This window comes from Micropterus dolomieu, linkage group LG07 (genome assembly GCF_021292245.1).
Source record: "Micropterus dolomieu isolate WLL.071019.BEF.003 ecotype Adirondacks linkage group LG07, ASM2129224v1, whole genome shotgun sequence".
Lineage (NCBI taxonomy): Eukaryota > Metazoa > Chordata > Actinopteri > Centrarchiformes > Centrarchidae > Micropterus > Micropterus dolomieu.
This window is the reverse complement of record NC_060156.1, coordinates 6034121-6055082: the sequence shown is the minus strand read 5'-3', so window position 1 is coordinate 6055082 and position 20962 is coordinate 6034121. Positions and strand designations below refer to the sequence as shown.

The 20962-nt window shown below is 40.2% G+C and overlaps 1 protein-coding gene across 3 annotated transcripts in view; it reads left to right on the top strand.

Annotated features, from left to right (window-relative positions):
* Positions 1-3829: 3829 nt before the first annotated feature.
* wnt6b (wingless-type MMTV integration site family, member 6b) overlaps positions 3830-20962 on the top strand; it is a 39960-nt gene continuing 22827 nt past the window's right edge. For 2 of the 3 annotated variants that reach the window (XR_006825676.1, XM_046053969.1), the window contains exon 1: positions 15893-16414. Coding sequence is in view for 1 of the 3 variants with exons in the window: in XM_046053969.1 (XP_045909925.1) it covers positions 16335-16414 (80 nt within the window). In the remaining 2 variants the exon portion in view is untranslated. Of the gene's footprint in view, positions 3954-12131; positions 12242-15892; positions 16415-20962 lie in introns of those variants that run through there. The other variant, XR_006825677.1, reaches the window with a different exon arrangement.

Sequence of the window (20962 nt, the reverse complement as noted above, 5' to 3'; positions counted from 1 at the left end):
AGGCCTACAGCACAGAGCCCTAACAAGTGTGAAACGTGTCAAAGTGAAACCCAAAATCAAGAAGTGGGTGCAACAGGGACTGCTGTAAATCACCAATTTGACTAGCTTTCAGCCGGTGGACCAGCCTCTTTGTGTGTCTGTGCAAAGTGGACAGCAGCATGAGTGTCTGCTGATGGCTGACAATCGTAACAGAGGCAGTAGAGAGAAGACTCTTGACAGCCTCCCTGGGAGACCACATCCTCTTTCACAGCAGCACATATAGAGTCCAGGACCTCTGTCACCATGGCTGACTCTGCCACCTCACCCAGGTGCAGAGCTGTGCCAGGCCGATATCCCTGTTCAGTCTGAGGACCAGAGGGCTGTGGGCCTCCAAGCCAAATTCAACATATGCTCTGAGTAAAGTGGCAAGTCCCCCTGCCCTGTCACTGCTGGGGAAATCTTCCAGCCTGGAGCACAGCTCTTGGTTCACCTCCCTTCAAACCAAGACTGTTTGCTGCATAGCTGTGTGGTTTGGGCTGTACTGAGAGAGGTGCAGGGCTGGTGTGGCAGCTGTTTTTGTTGGCACGTGTCTGCCAAGCTGCTACACGACCAGTTTATCTTCTCTTTTCCCTGGCATGGGCACTAGGGTAAGGAGAGGTGCTCCACTCACCTGCTGGACCACTGCTGTATAAGACCGAAAGTACATATACTGGTTATGCACGGTTTTGCAAGTACAGTTTTACTGGCAAAATCCACATTGGAGCATCTGCCCACCAGACTGCAAAGAATTAGAGCATGATTTAGAGGAAAACAAGCCTAGGCATGCTGACAGACAAGGAAATGCAGGCGATTCACTTCATTGTTGTCTCTGTGAGGTAACAGCCCCTTCCTGTCTCAGAACACCATTTAGTTACTGTCAGTCAGTGCATCCCCATGCTTATACACACAGCGCTTAACTCTGTCAACTCAACTGACAGAGCTAAATAAAAATAGAAAGATAAGAGACTTTAAGACATTTCAACGTGTTACACAAGATAACTGTGAAAATAAAATGCAGCAGATTTGTCTTCTGTGGTTTTATATTTAGATATGAATGAAAGTTAAATTAAATCTCTGAATTGTAGACGATTTAATGTACCTATAGTGGGACAGGAGCGAGGCGCAGAAAGGGAAGACTGCAATCCAGATATGGCCACATAGTACCACACACCACATGGTTAATGTCACAACAGTGACCTCACTCTCCAAAAAGTGACTTAATGTAATGTAACAAATAAATAAATTAATCAATTAATGACTAAGAATAAAAATGTAAATGTCTTTAAAATATTTAATCAATCGAATTTCTGGAATATAACTCGAATAACTGGAATATTTACTTTCAGGTCAGTAAAAAAATATTATGTTAACTGTCTGCCCTGCTGGAGGAAAACACCTGCCGAAGCAGTTTTTTAAAATATGGCAACCCAAAAATTGTTCTTAATAATAATAGCATATTAATAAAGTACTAAGACATAGTCATAGTCATAGTTTGCCAATAAAAATACAGAGAGCCAGGCAGGTGTCGTGAGTGTCAGATTCAGCTTTAGAGTATGTGTACACATACAAAGAGCATAGAACTATAATGTTCATAAAAGTAAGTGAAATATATAAGTATTTATGTAAAGAAACAATGACCAACAACATTGTCAGCGTCTGTGTATTCCTGTGTCCTAGTGGAAGATCCTAGCCAGACAGTGATGGATGAACAGTATTTGTGTATGCGTTAGTAACCTGTAAACTTACAGTATCATTAGGTTATCACATCCATTACATTTCTCCTTGTACTTTCAACACCTTTCCAGCAAAACTGGATGCTGAACTGGACACTGAATACAGTGCAAAATAGCATGATGAAAGTTGTCAGACAGCGGGGATTTCTAATCAAAGTTATTGTCATCGTTTTGATGTTGTTTTGTTTTGGATTGCATTCATGGTATACAGTTATGGATATGTGTAATTCGAGAGCACAAATCAGTTAACCTTTAACATAAATTTGTTTTGTTCATCTGAGGCTTTTCAGTCCAATAAAATTAAACCACTAAAATGTGTTCATTGTATTTAAATTAATCACCTTTTCATTGACATAAAGGATTATTTATTTATTGAATGTGTAACTTATAATAATACTACTAAAAATGATAAGCTTTTTTATATAGCACTTATCAAAACAGAGAACAAAGTGCTTCACAAGAAATCACACATAAAATAAAAAAATAACCACATGGGTAATATAATATATATAATAGATACAGGGATGTAAAATACAGAATGAAAGGACAAGGATCACAATAGAGTATAGCAAACATGTTCTGCAAGACATAAGGAAAGATGAGACATGGAAACAAAAATAAAATTATAAAATGACAGGCAACAATAGCAAAATGACTGGCTGCTCAGAAAAAAATTGGGATATGCTTTCCAGTAAAAATGAGTTGTTAAAAGAGATTTAAAAGAAGAGTCAGACCCCACCAGCCTAATTTCCTCAGGCAAGTTGTTCCTGTGCCTAGGGATTTGTGTTATTTCCCTGTAAGAGTGAATCATAATTAACTTAGAAGCCAGTGTTCATCAACAGCTTTTATCAATTGCCACAAGATGGTGCTACATGCAAACAAACTGACTTGCCACATAGTTCCCATTGCCTCAAGCCACAGCTGAGCTTAATTTTATCCACATATAAGGGGAACAGGCACTTGGTAGGTATGTTACCGTAACAGCAGAGAATCTATATTCAACATGTGTATCCCAGTCAGACAGATCTCTGTCCAAAACAGAGCACTGTAAATGGAATCACAAAAGCTAGACATAGGGCTTCTTTCATTCATCAAACAAATGACAGAAAATCACAACTTTTTATTCAGCGACACACAATTTTTGCTCTGATAAGCACTGTGCCTGAATCGGTTCAAATGCAGAATTTGCTTTTATCCAGCAGTGCTTGCAGAACATGTATTTTTTTCTTGTGCTAATTATTATATATGTTGCGAATCGAGGTCATTCATTGAAGTGTGTCACTCTTTCTGAAATGGAGCTCTCTGTTCTTCAAACCCAGAAAGATTCCTGAGACCTAAAAGTCCTGACAACACATTATATTACATTTACTCATTTGGCAGACGCTTTTATCCAAAGCGACTTACATTTGAGGAACAATATACAAGCATGGAGTTGTGTATCATCTGCGTAGCAGTGGTAAGAGAAGCCGTGCAAGCGAATGATCAGCCCTAGTGAGGTGGTGTAAACTGAGAAGAGAAGGGGCCCTAGCACTGAGCCTTGGGGCACCCCTGTAGAATGGCAGTGGGAGGAAGATAATTGTCCTTGCCAGAAAACATTGTAGGAACGCCCCGAGAGGTAGGATTCGAACCACAGGAGTGCTTTGCCCAAAATGCCCATTGCTGAGAATGCGGATAGCGGGATCATGTGGTTGACTGTGTCAAAGGCAGCTGATAGGTCAAGCAGGATAAGAACCAAGGATTGGGCTGCAGCTTTAGTTGACCTGGCTTCTGTTACAGACGGAAGAGTCGTTTCAGTAGAGTGGCCACTCTTAAAACCAGACTGATATGGATCTAGGAGGTCATTCCGTGAGAGGAATTCTGAGACCTGTTTGAGGACTGCCCGATAGATTCTGATATTGGAATTTCAGAAGGTCAATATCCGGAATGTGCTTCTGTTAGAAAAGCTATGTGTGTGTGTTGAGTGCTCTTTGTTTATGTGTATGCATGTGTGTGGCTGGTGAGACACAGTGTAGTGTATGAAAGCTGATCCAAAAGTCATCTGCACCCCATATCTCCAAGACAATCTGTCTGTGTGTGTGTGTGTGTATGTGTGTGTGTTACCCATCTGGCTGGTTCCTCTCTATCTCTTTGCAACACCACAAGCCCTCTGGACACGGGTTGGACAAAGAAGAAAGACTAAAAAAGACCTGGAGCTTTCAAATGGTGAGCAGGGCAGACTAGATAAGATCTGTTATAATAAAGTTACTGTTCTGCCAGTAATGCTGATGAATCACACTGAAGAGTCACTCTGGCTGTGTGCCTCTACGTGTGTGTGTGCTGTGTGAGGGAAGTGGAAGAGTGAGTTAAAATTATGTCAACTTTCATTTCGTGAGAAAATACTTTTGTGTTACCGTAGTAAATCTTTAAATAAGCAGTGTCATTTCTTCAGATTCTTGAGCAAAATCAGACAATTTCATCATCATCAGTCATAATCATAACATAACAGTTTCACTAAGTACCTAATGTATGTTCAAATTTGTTGTGACAGCAATACACATATTTGAATTACCAACACTGGGCATGTAAAATAATATAAGAAAGACAAAAATAACTTCCTTGTGCTAGTGAGTGAAACTGGCAAAAGTGTAGGAAACTTACAAAATGTCATTAACACAGTGGAAACACAAACCAGTACACACATTTATCTATGTACACACAAACACACAGTGTATGGGAATAACATCACACCACACTTTGGCCAAATCTAATCTAATAATCAAAAGTTCAGCGGTGATGTTATCATTACTCACAAATGGATGTGACGCATTTGGAGAACATGTCTACTCTGTCCCTGTCTTGCCTGACTTATTATTGCTATTGAATTAAAAATAAACACAGTCCAAATGGTTTACCTGAGTGGGAAATTAGGAAAGTCTGGTAGTTTATCACATTGATCCTCAAGTGTTTTGAAACTTGACAGAAGATGTTAATTTGGTTATCTTGCCTCATGGCACCGGTGTTGTTGAAGCTTAACACTGGTCTATGTTAAGTTTCATTTCAAATAAAAAAAATCTAATAAATAAAAAACCTATTAGGTTTTCACACAGTCAGTACTTCCCATGTTCCCAACAGCTCTGATTCCGTTTCTAAAAAGGTTTATTCGCTGCTGAATGGGTTGGTGTCATAACCTGTAAAAACACTGAATGTATAAGTGCCATCTTGGGCAGATGTTCCTATTATTTTGTCCACCCCTACATATTCCTGAGAATGTTAATAAACCAATGGGCAGTTGGGGGAGAAGTATTCAGATCCTTTACTCAAGTAAAAAGTAGCAATACCACAGAAACACTTACCTTTAGAAACACTTACCAAAATACAATTACAAATAGAAATCATGCATTGACCAGCTTTACCAAGTATCTGCAAAATGTACTTAAATTTGAAATTAAAATTATTCATGATGAAGCAGAATGGCCACTGTCAGTCTTGCTGTGTGGAGACAGTGGACACGAGAGGGAGGTCATTTTTGTTACTTTTTACACTGTTGGGTAGTTCAATCTGTTACAGTGCATTATATTTTATTAACTGATAGCCTAATAGGGTTTGAATGTAAACCTTAAAGGTCCCATGTGTATTTTTGTAAACAAAGTTTTTGTTAACATTCAGTGTTACCAGTCACCAAAATGCATTGTGTTTATTCTTGAAGTCTTACAACTTGATTTTTTTAAACTTTAAGTTACAAGCTTGATATTTACGTCTTCCCTGCTTTTAATGGTACAATGCTGCATTTCAAAGCACATTCGTACCACCTGTAGATCAGTGGAAAAGCATGAATCCATTGGCAGAATGTCCTCATGTACAAACAACAAAGAAAACAAGGGCCCAGTCTTAAATATTTTGCTCCATAGTGCTTCTAGCAGTCAAAAACTTCATAGGGCACCTTTAATCTGCAGAGTAACTAGTAACTGTAGCTGTCAAATAATTTCCCTCTGAAAGGTAATGAAGTAAAAGTATACAGTATATTGAATAAATTACTCAAGCCAGTATCTCAAAGTTGTTGCCTAGTTAAGCACACTTTATGAGTAAAGGTAGTTAGTTACATTCCACCACTGCTGCTGGGTATCACTGTTAACTCTATGCTACGTGAAGAAAGCTCATGCATTTTTATGCAGCTTGAATTTATCTTGTAAATTTATCTTGTGAATTAAGAATGCAAAAGTGTTTCCAATCTTATGTTTTGAATTTGGCTTTTTCTTTATAGTTCTGCCTTCTTTAAAGCAATGAAACAATCCTCTAAAAAGAGTTTACAAGAAATGCATTTATAAAAGCAATCGAATAGAACTTTGCCAAACTTGAGGGGAAATACTTGAGGGCCAAGCACAGACACCATGTAGTTATATGTTTTCTCCTCTACTCACTGCCTGTGTACAAATATGGTACTGCAGGAGGGGATTATTTCAGAGATCCTTTGAACAGTTCACATTTCTCTGGCAATTCAAGTGATGTAAGTTAGACCTTATGGAGACCAGATCTGTACCTGGTTCTTTGGATCTTGGATCTGGAACAAGGTTTACTTTCATTACTTGCTGTAACAAGACCATAATTCTGCATAACCTCAGTTCCTTCCTCTCTGAAAACAGACTTTCTGCTTGTGGACATGTAAAATCATGTGGCAGCGGGAGGTATCAATATTTTATAATACAATCTCTCTCACACTTTCAGTGTGTGCCAGTTATGAATTTCATGAAGATGCCTTTCTCCTCTGGATTCCAGGGAAGACTGTGGTTTGTTTTAAGCAAGGTTAAAGCCCTCATGTGTTTCTGATTTAGATCTAATTCAAGTTGTCATATAAAATATTAGCTCCGATGGGATTTCTAATCATATTCGATCATAACCGCCCGGGAATGTGTTTTGTGGATTTTACAGTGTGGGCGAGGCTTTTTTCTATGGAAACAAAAGGGTGCACGTGTGGCACAGAGAAAGAAAGAAAGGAAAAAAGAGAAGGGGGGTGAAAGAGAATCACATCCAGAGATAGGTGGTGCATTCTGGCAGACAGTAGGAATCCATTTCACGCCCAGATGAAAGCAGTGTGAGAGGGGGAATGTGTGCGTAGCCTGTGTATGATAGGTGTGGCAGGACTGGGGTTAGGCCTGTTAGCTTTTCCTAGGTGGAGGAGGGAGGGAGGAAACACTTCATAACCCAGACCAACGCTCTTTCAGTTCAATCAGTGACAGGCCCTAGGGGAAAACACAAGTTATTGCAACTGATTGTTTATTTAGTATTTTTTTCCTGTAGCCTACAGATAAGTTCTCATACAAGATTGTCCAATACAGTATGACCCAGTACAGTATACTACAGTATTACAGTATATGATAAAGATCCTGTGACTTGTGTGACGTGAAAGTGGATTGGACATAGTTTTGTTGTGCATGAGGATACACTATCAGGATACAGATAGTTAAGGTCCTAAATTCACTTTGACATTTGATAAACATGACTAAAAGTCCATGCTAGCTGCTCCTGAGGCTGTACTCAGGCACAGTGGTGGTTTGAGCTATATGCAGACGCTAACATGGCAACTGGCTCACAGTGACAATGCTAACATGCTGATGTTTGGCAGGAATAACATTTACCACGTTCACCATGTTAGTTTAGCATGATAACATTTGCTAATTAGTGCTGAACGCTGAACACAAAGCTGAGTATGATTGTCATGGTTTTGTGAGTATTTTGTCATATGCAAAAGTATTGGACACATTCAAATTTGACCTTTTGATGGCACTAGAGCAAAATTCAGGGGATCACAAAGACTGTACCAGATTTCATTGCAATCCTTCTAATAGTTTTCAAGACATTTCACTCCCAAAAGTGTCTAAGATGGTATTAGAGTAAAAGTCAGGGGATCGCCAAATTTATCCCTGAGACCATGAATGTCTGTTCAAAATGTCATAGCAACACATTTAATAAATGTTGAAATGTTTCACTTTGGACCATGCTATGCTTTGAGATCAAGTCCAACTTTTGTTGTTTCACCCCTGACATTCTTCTCTTTCTCTTTCCCTTATACACACTGTCATACAGGCTATTTCACTCCTGTCATTTTTCTCTTCTACAACAAGAGGAGATGTTTATCTAACAGAACAAAAATGTTATAAGTTAAATGTAATGACTGAAAAATGCACTTTTGGCAAGCTTTAGTGAAGCTCCTGTATCTATCAGGGCGTTCTCCTTTACAACATTGAAGTCCCTACAGATGTATTATACATGCTGGAATGACATGTCACATATCTCCACTATGAGCTACGTGATTAAGATGAAACAGTCGGGGAATAAACAACTAAAGGGACTCCAGTTGATCACAAAGCTGTTTAAGGTCAACATGGCGTCATGTGAAGGGAGGGAGGGTAGAGAGACTGCATTTAAACCACTCTGGTTCCAGCTCCTGTGTTGGCTAGCATTTGCCCTGCTGAAGTGTCTTTGAGCAGGATACTGAACCTTCTGCTCTGAGAGATGTTGTTCTGAACAGGCAGAGAGGAGAAAGAGAAACAATAAATAGGCCACACTGATGATTTTAGCCCATTAGAGACAAATTGATGAAACTTTTCTGCCTAAGCATACCATACGCTTTTGGACTGCTTTAGTACTGAGCAGGCTGTTACCTAGGTTTCAACACAAATATAAATGAAAACGTTAGTTACAACTGGTGTGAAATTAGTCATTCATTCATTCATTCTGGACTTTTTTTAACTGTATGGACACTGCTGTTGCATGCACAGGCAATTTTGGTGTGATCATTTGGTGTGTTCAAGGAAACTTCAACATTTGATAGTCAGCTGCAGAATAACAATCCTTTTCATGCAAAATCCATATCCACATTGTTTGTCTTTCATTTAATGACAGAATAGAGTGTAAGTGAAATGCTTTTTGCTTTCAGTAGAACAGTGCATACAATCTACATAGTGAAAGTACTTGAGAAAGTCAGTGTAACTCAATGTCTCAGGCCAAGATTATAGTGGTGCAAGTATGGAGCTACACACAGACTTTGAACATTACAGATAATGTACAATATGAATCTACTGTATGTGGGCTGATAGCCATCTGGTTAGGGGCTGTGCAGTGTCTCCTCCCAGCAGGCAACCAAAGCTGTGAGCCAAGACCCCAGGCCCAACACCCTGCCGGACTTTGAAATCAGATCTTTATTGTCCATAAAGCCTTAGCCAAGTATGAAGAATCAGCCCTCCCTAACAAAACACACTCATCCAGCAGTGAAAGGGACAAGATGAGAGAGAAATTGGGGGTGTGTGAGACACAGATGAAATCAGGGAAGAAAGAGAGGCCGGTGGTTGAGAGATAGATGTGGAGAGAGAACTATGCCACAGTTATTTATAGGTCTTTGAGAGATAACTCAATTTTCAAAACTTTCTAATTTTGTTACGGCTGCTCCCAGTTCACATATCAATACAGCACCCTCTTTGGAGTTCAGCTTTCTTTGCTAGAACATCACAGTAGGCTTTGTTCTGTTTCAGCAATTGCATGGTCATTGTTCACCTTGTTTTGACCACATATGAAGTGAGATGAAGGAAGAAACATAATGATTTAAGTTTGAAATAAACTACACTAACAAACATATATATGGAGCAGGGGGTTGCTTTTAAGAATATTATTACTTTGAAAGATGGACTTTTGGAAGAGAAAATAGTAAAATACATTTAACTTTTCATTGTCTGTAAAGCAATAGAGAACTAAAGGAGCCTATACACACCTGGTGGAATAGCAGATACTGCTTACATCACTTCTGAAGAGTTTTGGAAACTAGAAAACAATAGGGTGGATTCAGAGAAACCTGATCACAAGATAACCAGATGCTGATTTTCCAGCGGGCACAAGTTTCCATAAATGAATTATGAGAAAAGGAAGTCTGTTCGTCTGAGACCAAATGCTCTCACAGAAATCAATGAGCTAGTGGTGACAAGATGCAAAAAGTCTCACATTTGAATTTATGGAGGACTGTGTTGCTCTGTGCTAACGGAGCAGAAGTTTAGACAGAATGAGGCATGTCTCAAAAAGACGAATTATGTAGTCAGCTGTACAAATATGTTGAATCGATTTATCATCATCTGACAATCCAATATTGCCATTAAGAGTTCTGCCCAGTGATTTGTGGCACTGCCTGCAAAGGCCTAATAAAAGAGGTAAAAAGGGAAAGCTACCTAGGTATAAATGGTATGGTGAAATCTGGACCGGTTGACAAATCTATTTCATGTCATCAAATAAATTGCCATATTGCCTAACCTTACATGGAACGGGTGGAGTGTCGTATGTTGTATGGAATGTAAAACCCTTTGAAAGAGAGTGATTTGAAGCTAAACATAAAATTGATGTGATTTTACATAAAGTCACAGTTTCACTCCATTATCAAGCTAACTTGGCTCGACTGGCCTCTAAGTCAAACTCTGTACTATATGCATACCATCTTCTTAATCCACATTATTTGGCATGCATTTTATAGGTTTTCTGTTGCTTTTAAGTCATCTGGATGTCACTATATGTAAGTTTATTTGATCCTTGGGGGCAAAACCCAACAACAAGCTATTGTTGCTAGCTACAATACCTTTTAGAATCAGAATCAGAATCAGCTTTATTTGCCAAGTATGTGTACACATACGAGGAATTTGAAGTTATGGCTATGTAAATGTATGTTTTGGTTGTTAGCGTACCATTTGGCGTCATCTTTCTGGTTTCTGAAGAGTAATTGTAAGGCTCAGCGTGGGTGGCTCCTGGCCATCTTGGCAGTGCCTGATTCTGGCTAATTCAAAAATGTCTGGTTGCAGACAACTAGCAACTAGCCACCTAGTGGCTTACCATCACCCTTAATTATACATAACTTTAGGCTGTAATATAATTTAAATAAGTGAGTTATATAAAAATGCTACCCCCTGTACAGTTATCAAGCACGGTGAAATTAGCTGTAAGTAATAGCTGTAAAGTTGCGCATTTTAACATGGGGGTTTATGGGGATTGACTTGCTTTTGGAGACAGCTTCAAGTGGCCATTTCAGGATCTGCAGTGTTTGACACTTCGTGTTTGCTTCATTTTTCAGCCCCTGAGGTTGCCGCTGGGCCATAACACCAAAACAAGGAGCTGAAAGATGCTATAACTGTGATAATAGTCTTTGGGTTCATCACTATGAGCGCCTATGAGCACCTCTCACAATACACACAGTAATTTGATCCATGTTAACGGGGCTATATGTAGTTTTAAGCAGCCACTAGCAGTGCGGTTTTCAGATTGCAAACTGGTGTGTGCTCGTACACGTGCTCCAACTCATGAGCGAGCATAATCAAACACAGAGACCGAAACTACGGGGGTCAGCTTCACGCAACATGCTGGAAACCCCCACTGCAATGTAACAGCTACCCTATAGCTCCCCTGTCCCTTTTCAGTAACTATTTCTGTATCTTTCACCAGAGGCTCAGCAGTGTTAGCACCAAGCGGGAAGCTTCTGGTCTGAAACGTGACTCCAATGCGGAAGTCCCTGAAACCTGCATTCTATTGAATGGCGAGCAGGGGGCGACTCTTCTGGTTGCAAAAAGAAGTCCAGTTCCATTAGAAACAATGGTAAAATGACCCTACTTCTCAGCTGATTTATTACCTCAGTAAACACTTTCCTGATGAGTTTATGGTCTCAGTCGCTAGTTTCATTGTCTTCTTCAATACAAAATGATGTTAATTTAGTAAATTATGGTCCCATTTATTTTAAAATAGACCAGAAAGCAGAGTATGTTTCAGGGCGGGATTTTCTATGATTGACAAGTCGTTATCATGGCGACTCGTGCCCACGGCACTGTGTAAATTTAACCAGTGCCGTTGAAAAAGCGTATTAGGAGTTGGCTCAAAAAGGAAATCGTTCAAACTTCAGGCTTCAAAACGGCAGTCCACAAACCAACGGGTAACGTCACGACGACTATGTATACTTCTTATACAGTCTATGGTTAGCACAGCTAAATGTATTGGGTGATAACGAAATGGTAAGTAAGCTAGACTGACTATTACAAATGAGATTGCTGCCAAATTTTATAACAGTTAGACAAGTAACTGTGGTGTTGTCCTGTGCCATTATGTTGCATTATCGTATATTATGTGGGTCAGTAAGTTACAGCAACTGAGACCGGTGAAGAAGCTGTGTACCTGAGTATTGGTAAAACAACAATAAATCTAAATTGAACTTATAAAGCAAAAGCAGCAGATATATACTAATGTTGGCTGCCCCTGACTTGCATCACTATAGGCTATTATAAACAAATAAACAAGACGCTCCACCTTTGCTATGTACTGTTACATAATTTCTTGCAGATTAAAATCAACACTTTGACATAATAAGTTTTCTTTGTTTGTTTTTAGCGGACTAAATCTCGTTAGCTGCGGAGAGAACATGCAGTCACAACCAGTGGATTTCCTGGAAAATCCGACCCGGAGTCTTCACATAGGATTAGGCATACTGGCTGTCAGAGGTAACCAGCCCATGTGAATTGTTTTTATGTGAGGTTACAACCCCTTCACACAGGAATAAAAAACAACATATAACCCCTTTCATATAAATCTAATAATTGGCAATCTCTGAATCTTCTCTAATTTTTCTGCAATTCAATGAGTCCATCACTCAAGGTACCTGAATGCAAATGTCAGGATGATGCACATAATTTGTAACCTCCACATGGCCAACTCTGCCTATCAAACAGCAGGAAGCACTCACCATCTTTCATGGTTATAACTTGAAAGTTATCTAAATCTTCCTCATCACTGCCTTCCACCTGACATGATGTGAATGCTGCATTAGACATAATCTCTTTGGAATGAAACATAGCGTACGTTATTAGGAGAAAACTCTTTCTACTGAACAAACCCAATGGAAAACTCAACCTGAAGGACATCAGATGCTTCTCTTTCACTTAGAAAAATAGAAGGAGACATTGGGACAAAGCCTTTTTTGTCAATGCAGTGGAAGCGCATAAGAGAAAAGTAACCATTTCTAAAGACCAGTGCCCACATGTGGGTGTACATATTGAAAGTCAAAATCTAAGGCAGTTAGGTGATCAAACATTTTACAGACCATAGGCAGTCCAGGACTCCTTGAGTGGGCTAACAGAGACTTTCGTCATATTAAAGCATCCCATAAGGATAGGCGAACTTGTGAAGATAATGTTTCTTCTTTCTTTTTTCGCTGGACCGCAGCAAAGTGGGGATATCCCGATAAATGTGAAAGTCTGTCCCTGACTTACTGAGTCTGGACTGAACAGTCCTGAATTACATCCTCTGGAGACTTTTAAGATTTGTTTATGCTCACTTTAGACACCATGCTGTGGGCCTCTGCACATAAGCATTGCAGCGTTCTCCAAAATGCCATGGGGCATACAAACAAAACATTTTGTGAAGAAGCAAGAAGTCAACAAGTGTTACAAGAAGAACACCATAAACCAAACTGCACCCTCTGCCGTACAGCTCCTCAATAAACAGGAGGAATTGAAATGAACTATAAACTCTTATCTATTCATACTGTTATTGAATGTAAAGAGAAAGGTCAGGTATATGGAATAACAAATGTTTTCTAATGAAATGAAGTTTGAATATATTGAAAAATATTGATAGTATAAATGAATTAATTAGCCTAATTTACATCTTAATTTAATATTTAATTTAATATTTGATATTTGCTTTTAACAGTGTTTGGCAGTCATGTTTTCAGGTGTGTTGTAATGAACATGTTCTACAGATGCACTTTTGTATGAACAAAGGTGAAAGAAAAAAACAACACCCAAAAAAACAACGTCTAGAGGATTAGTGCTCTAGACTAGGCGCCCACTTCCTACACGGGGCGGTTAACGCAAGAGACACGATGAAGGCACTATGCAGTAGGTGTTTGATAGTATGTCCAAGCACATCAGTGTGTCCAAGCACATCATGTGGCATTTTCATTCATATAGGTGTAGTGAGCTGAGAGCAAACTGGGTGAAAAGATACAGCCTCACAAATGTTCAGCTGTCATATAGCTACTGTGAATGGCCTCATCCATTCCAGAGTTTAAAGAGAAAGTTCCCTTTTTTAAACTGCTGTAAAGGGTCAGGACCTGTTATGATCAGTGGCACGCTTATGTGTGGATACATTGATGTGTGAAAGGTTTTTGTTTATACCTTTCTATAGCCAGCCATCCACACTGAAAAGGCAAACTTTGTGCATGCAATATAAAACAACTGAATCTTCTCTCACCATTTGATATACTGAGTTGAATGGATATACTGAATTAATATTTATCACCACTTACTCCACCTGATCTTTTGAGTAAAGTACCAGACTATCAGCTCAGACTCCCTCAATTTTCATGTTTTCAATAGATTTTCTTATTTACATCTTTCAACTTGTGTTGCCAGAGTTTGAAATAAGGACTGAAGGTCATAAATGCTTCCTGCTAACCAAGGCTTATGGTAGTGTCTGGACGTCTGCATTACAGTAAGACCCTTAAACATTGTCAATAAACAGAAAGAGACAAATACATCAAGTGACAACCAAGCAAACTAAGAAAAAGTTAGATGAATTCGACTGTTAGATCAAATTGACTTGATAACATCGCTCCAAAGTAAACACACTTCGGCCAGGGAAATTAATGGAAGTTATAGAAAATGCAACATCCATCCATCGTCAACCACTTATCCTGCGTACAGGGTCGCTGGAGCCAATCCCAGTTTACATCGGGCGAAAGATAGGGTACACTCTGGACAGGTCGCCAGTCCATTGCAAGGCACACATAGACAAACAACCACTCACACTCACATCCACACCTAAGGACAATTTTTGAGACACCAATTAACCTAGCCTGCATGCCTTTGGATGGTGGGAGGAAGCAACCAGAGAGAACCCACGTGGACACAGGGAGAACATGCAAACTCCACACAGAAAGGCCGGGGCAACCGATGTAAAGCACCAGATCAAGCAAAAACTCAATTGTGTTTTCAGTGGATTTGTTTCAAGTTCTTTCAACCTTTGCATATGGAAGTGACACAAAAATAACTGCAACTACTGGTCAGACTCCATATTATGAAGACTATGGGCAAACATTATCCTTTAGCTGTTCCACTTTGAGTAAAACATGACTTGATTTTTTACTCTAATACTTAGAAGTGAGACTTTACATTGTCAGCCTAACGTTAGGTACATTAGTTAGAGTTGACTTGAGTGAAGGCATGTCATTGACCAGAGTTACAGCCATGGCTGAGATTTGTGCATAAGTGAATGGAACAGAGGCCCCTGTGAAAGACATTGGTACTTGACTGGGTGAGTTTAACTTGTGTTACACTTGTGATTGATTGCATCACCGCAGTGGAACGAAGTCGGGTGTCAGTGCTTTTATGGGCGACTACAGTACAGTGGTGTTGAATTTCAATGGATATGCCCTTGGCCAGATATGCGATGATACTACCCCCCCCCCCCCCCCCCCCCCCCCCCCCCCCCCACACACACACACACACATTTAGAACAAAAATAATTCCTCTTGTTAAACTTTGGCTTATTAAGTCTACAAAAAAGTAATAATAATACAAAAAAAATATCAGTTTTCTCTTTTTATGTGATCTTTTCAATTTTAGCCCCCAAAAGAGAAAGAACAAAATGCCACCCAGATAGCTTCATACATGCCAATCGGTTGGCACAGATATCAGAAAGGTACAACCACACCTGTGCTGACATCACCTCGTTCCATAAGCTCTGATTTCGGGTCCACCGTAAACACAATGTAGGCTATGACAGTTCACTGTATGCGTGTGATTGTGTGTGCGTGTGTGTGTGTGTGTGTGTGTGTGTGTGTTTACCACCGTTTTGCTCTCAGTCGGGTCCTCCCAAAACTAATTGCAGTTTCTCTCTCTCTCCCTCTCTGAGTGACTGACAGCGAGGATTTCGCTTCGCCCCGAGCGACGTCACACCAAGGTGGAAGAAGTCGAGCGCATTTTTCCATCCGTTTATTACCCAAGGAAAACTCACCGACAGTGGCACACAGACGCTTCTACCTGTAGCCGGTGCGCACCGAAGAAAAGAGAACGGCGAACATACAGCAGCACCAACGAAAATATATTTTAATTTGTTAGAGAGGCAGCAAAGCTCTGTCTTTGACATCATCATTTCATTGGTTTAAATATCACCCAAAGTGGCGAGACTCCGAGTGTCCTCACAACTAGAGCTGTTTCGCGCGCTGTTTCGCAGCCAGAGGACCTCACTGCTTGAAGTCGTTCCTCCTCAGACAGTTTTGAAAGCGTGTAATGTGCTGCGACAGAGCAGAACGACAATGAAGAGGTTAACCACACCTTTCAAAGCGGACATCTCCTCAGTAGCCTCTTGACCAACTTTGTTGCGCATTAAGATGCGCCCGACAGAAGAGGAGTTGGATGATGCACTTTTTGCACTCTCGTTGACAGACAGTTTCCAGTGAGCTTTTGCTGAGTGCACCGTCAGAAATTAAGGGCCTCCTATGTATTTAAGAAATAATCCAACTCGGTATTGGCTGAGCTCATCAATACTTTAAACTTTACTGGGATTCCTTGAGGATTTGCTGCGTTCACCATGACTGTTCGTCTATCACGCATCCAACTGGCCCTGTTCTTTATCTTGCTCTGTCCGGTCAATATCATCGGACTCTGGTGGTAAGTGCTCTTTATTTACCACGTGTTTTACGTTTGTCTGTCTCGTGTCACCCTGGGATCTAAATGATCTCACCTGACTTAGTTTTATTTTATTATTTCTATACACAAACATGGGGCATAATCACGTTGTCTGTATTTATACACAGCACCATCACTCAACATTGGCTTACCGTTTTTTTTACCTAAATACTCAGGATAGTCTGGGAATCATCTCTTTTGGAGTCTGGTCCAAATACAAAAAATGATCACAGTTACAATAGCAGGATGAAAAAACAGATATAAAGCAATTCAGATATCCAAATGGATCAGATAGCAGCAGCAGTAATAATTAATATGCATGTTGCCTATATGTAAGAAGTATCTACTGTATGTTTAATAGTGTTTCCCAAAATAAAATCAATTATTCATTTAGTTCTTATACCTTTTATGATTGTCAATAATCTTTAATGTTCTAATAACCTAGAGATAATGAAAAAAAAATCTATTTTGACTAGAGGGTGAAACTGGGAAATATGCATCCTCAGGGTGAAGGACAAAGAGACAGAAACAGAGTGAGAGAGGTGTCTGCTGTTCATTGCCTGAAGTAATACATGGAGGAGAGAGGAGAGGGAGATTGGTGGAGGTAGTACATGTGTTTGTAGGTGTGTGTGTGTGTGAAGCAGGGGTTCAGAGTCAGGAATGTCAGGTGGCCCTCTAGGCGCTGTGGATATGTCATCATAAAACAATCCATACAGGCTCAGCTCTGCAAGGTGTGTGACAGTCCGACAGACAGACCCTGCAGATCTGCTGATAACATATTTTCTAACCATGTGGGTCTCTGTCTGTCTGTCTGTGTAGTGATTTGGTTGTCTTGCATGCAGTGTTTCATTAGACAACATCCAATATTTCTGTATATCTTTCCAGCTCTCTCTTTAACACACACACACACACACTTCTGCGAAGCAGCAGTGTTTGAATGTGAAGCTTTGTGATTCCTCCCACTGTTCATTCACAGCCCAGTCAAGGTCAATGTGGGTTGTGGTGTCGTCACAGAGGCTGTGTAAGTCTACTGAATGTCCTTGTATGACTGGCAGATGGACTGGCTGCTTTAGAGTACGTGTCTCCCCAACCAACTTTTCCATCATTTTGTCACTTCACATGCGATCACTATGATTCACCTCTATGGATTTATTAGGGTTACTGAGAATGACCATCGTTAGGAAAAATGAATAGTTTCCATCAGTATCTACAGAAGTTATTGGACATGGAATGGAAAAAGCTGCTCCCCCCTGCCTTTGTTAAATTACTGATTTGAAGGACCTCTCCTATTGTTGTAAATGTGGGAATAACATTATGTACTGATGGGCCAGCAGGATGATTTACATGTCTAAACAACATCAGCAACTGCATCCACGTTTACACCTGATCAGTCCAAAATTGGCTAATCTGTTCTTTGCCCTTCTTTTGGTTGACAAACTACAAGAGTACATCATAGCCGAGTGGCTGGTTGCTCTGCTCAGTCTTTGCTTGCTAAGCCTTTGTCCTATCTGCCCCATGCTCTCTTTCATCAATGTTAGTGTGTCTTTACTTTTCTGTTTTTTACATATTATTCTGTTATTTCTGTCAGTCAACTGAGCAAGCATGAAACAGTAATTGGATCTTGGCTAAAAAACCTACCTGGGCAAACAGAAACTCCTATGCTGCGGCGCTGATCAAATCACTTGTTTATAATCGCAAAGATATCTGACAAAATCAACATGAACCCTGGTTAGTGACATTATGTGTACTGTTTGATCTGCAATATTGACGTTTAAAACAATTTTACTGCTTTTGTGAGAGCTCTCTCCATGCTAAAATGCCAGACTTTTAAAAGAAAAGCTCTGTTTTCGGGGTCTGAAAAACAATTGTGGCTCAGTGTGGTTGAAGGGCATAACAGAGAGAAAACAATGTGTTTGAAATGTGTGAAAATGTGAAATTTAGTCGCCATAGTATTGACAAAGACCAGACACTTTTAGCCAGAGGGGTAATGGTCCATGGTTGAACTCTGCTGTGACCCAGCTGTGGAGGGAAAGAGGGAAAAACAATGTCCCTACAGGGGTCAGTAATTTACATTGCCTTCAAACACTTGGCTTAATCTGGAAAGATCCTGTCATCTACCAGGCCTGAATCCAATTAAAAAAGACGGAGAATTCAAAAAATGCAGTCATGACAAGATACATACCATGTAAAATTAATATTCTGTACATATTAAACTTTTACAGATCATTATACCATTATTACCAAGCAAACCATCATTTCATTTTCCATTCACATAGGCATTGTTGTCTGTTTTGTAAAGCGTTCGAAGCGAGGAAAGAACAAGTAACAAGAAATAAAATGCCAGTGATACATCATAATTTATTGAGCTGAATTGGTAAGAGAGAGAACAAAGCTCTGACTAAGTAGTGTTCAATGTCAGCATTCTACTGGCAGCACGTTCTACAGGACTCGGGACGTTTATTTTATATAATGCTGCAGTGGATTAAGGGAATCAACACTAAGAAATCAGCTACTTCCTTTTTATCCCCACTGACATACGTTGTCATCTTCTTTCACTCCCTCACTTGTTCTTTGGCACACATACACACTCGCTCACAGAGACACACGCGTGCACAAAGTCGTGCACAGATTCACACACACACACACACACACAGACACACACAGTGGCCGACTGTGGTGCATCTAGGGTGAAGCCACACCTGTGGGTCGCTCCGCAGTCTGCCAGGACAATGATGCTCTCTGTTGAAAGCTGCTGGACAGGCCATCATACATCTCTCTTTCTCTGTCTCATGCTCGCTCCTCTTCAATGTCTCTATCTCTGTATGTCTTTAGCCATACTTGTCTTTTGAAGGAAAATACCTGTCACACAGATAGCTTGTCGCTGAAGGAAAAGAGAGAGAGTGAGAGAGATGAAATACGGGGAGATAGCTGTCCTTTCAGAGCCTCTGCTGATTAGAGCACTCTAATCATTTGGCCTGAGAGCAGAGAGCACAGCTCAGAGACTCAGAGGAGTTAGGAATGCCTTTGCTCTCTTATACTGGTTTTGACTGCTGTGCTTAGCAGGGCCAACTTTGCATGATGTGCGTGTGTGTGTGTGTGTCACATCCCCAGTTTGGCAGACAGCCCGCCTGGAACGTGCCACAAGCCTACAGGTGCACACATTGCATTTGTGTGTGTATGTGTGTGTATGTGTGTGTGTGTGTTTCAGCTTTCTCTTTTATGTGTTTATGTGTTTGTCAGTTCAGATATAGCTCCAACCGGTGGACCTGCTTAATCTGTTTAACATGCACACAGCAATGTACAAATGCACTCATTCAACCATATATTTGCAAGGAGCATATGTGCACATACACACACACAAACAGAGACTATAGTCAGAACCGCCATCATCAACAGAGGAGAGTTTCATTGTAACAGATCTTATCTTGTCCACTCCAGGTCTGAAAAGCTAGATGTCTAATCAGGACCAGAGAGATGGGTACAGATAAAGATTAAACGACGATGTGGGTTTGGCATCGGTTTGAGAAGTGAATTAAACGTGTTTATGTGTGTATCTGCGCTTTTGTGCATGCATGCAATTTTGTGTCTTTGTGGGTATACATACTTATATTCCAGCGTCAGATATACTGTATGTAGGGCCGAGGGTAAAATAATGTTCCAAGAAATGTCAAAATGCCTCCATGTAATTCAATGAAGAGGGGCAAAAATAGTTCTCACAGTTTTGGAGTTGGCAGAAGCAAGCTTGAAATATAAATGAAACATTGCAAGCTAACGTAGCGTTATAACATAACGTAGGAGTCTCTGTTGTGTGGAGTTTTGAGTCCCTTCCTGTAATTTATTGCTGTTGATTTTACTGTTACATTTTACTGTTTTTATCACATTTTTCTGATCTGTTCTCATTTGTCATACAACCTGAAATGATTAACATGCAAGGTTCCAATCAAATAGCAGGCCATTCTGAAGGTCTGTGATTAGACTTAGCAGAAGTTGTTTCTTGTATTTACTTCAAACCTCTGGGGGGTTTTTTTTGGAAAACAAAACACTTTGCTAACGTCTGTGGCCACTGGCATTTTGTTGTAAAAATAACAACATATAAAATGTCAAATTCTGTCTCAAACATACACTGCTCAAAAAAATAAAGGGAACACTTAAACAACACAATGTAACTCCAAGTCAATCACACTCCTGTGAAATCAAACTGTCCACTTAGGAAGCAACACTGATTGACAATCAATTTCACATGCTGTTGTGCAAATGGAATAGACAACAGGTGGAAATTATAGGCAATTAGCAAGACACCCCCAATAAAGGAGTGGTTCTGCAGGTGGTGACCACAGACCACTTATCAGTTCCTTTGCTTCCTGGCTGATGTTTTGGTCACTTTTGAATGCTGGCGGTGCTTTCACTCTAGTGGTAGCATGAGACGGAGTCTACAACCCACACAAGTGGCTCAGGTAGTGCAGCTCATCCAGGATGGCACATCAATGCGAGCTGTGGCAAGAAGGTTTGCTGTGTCTGTCAGCGTAGTGT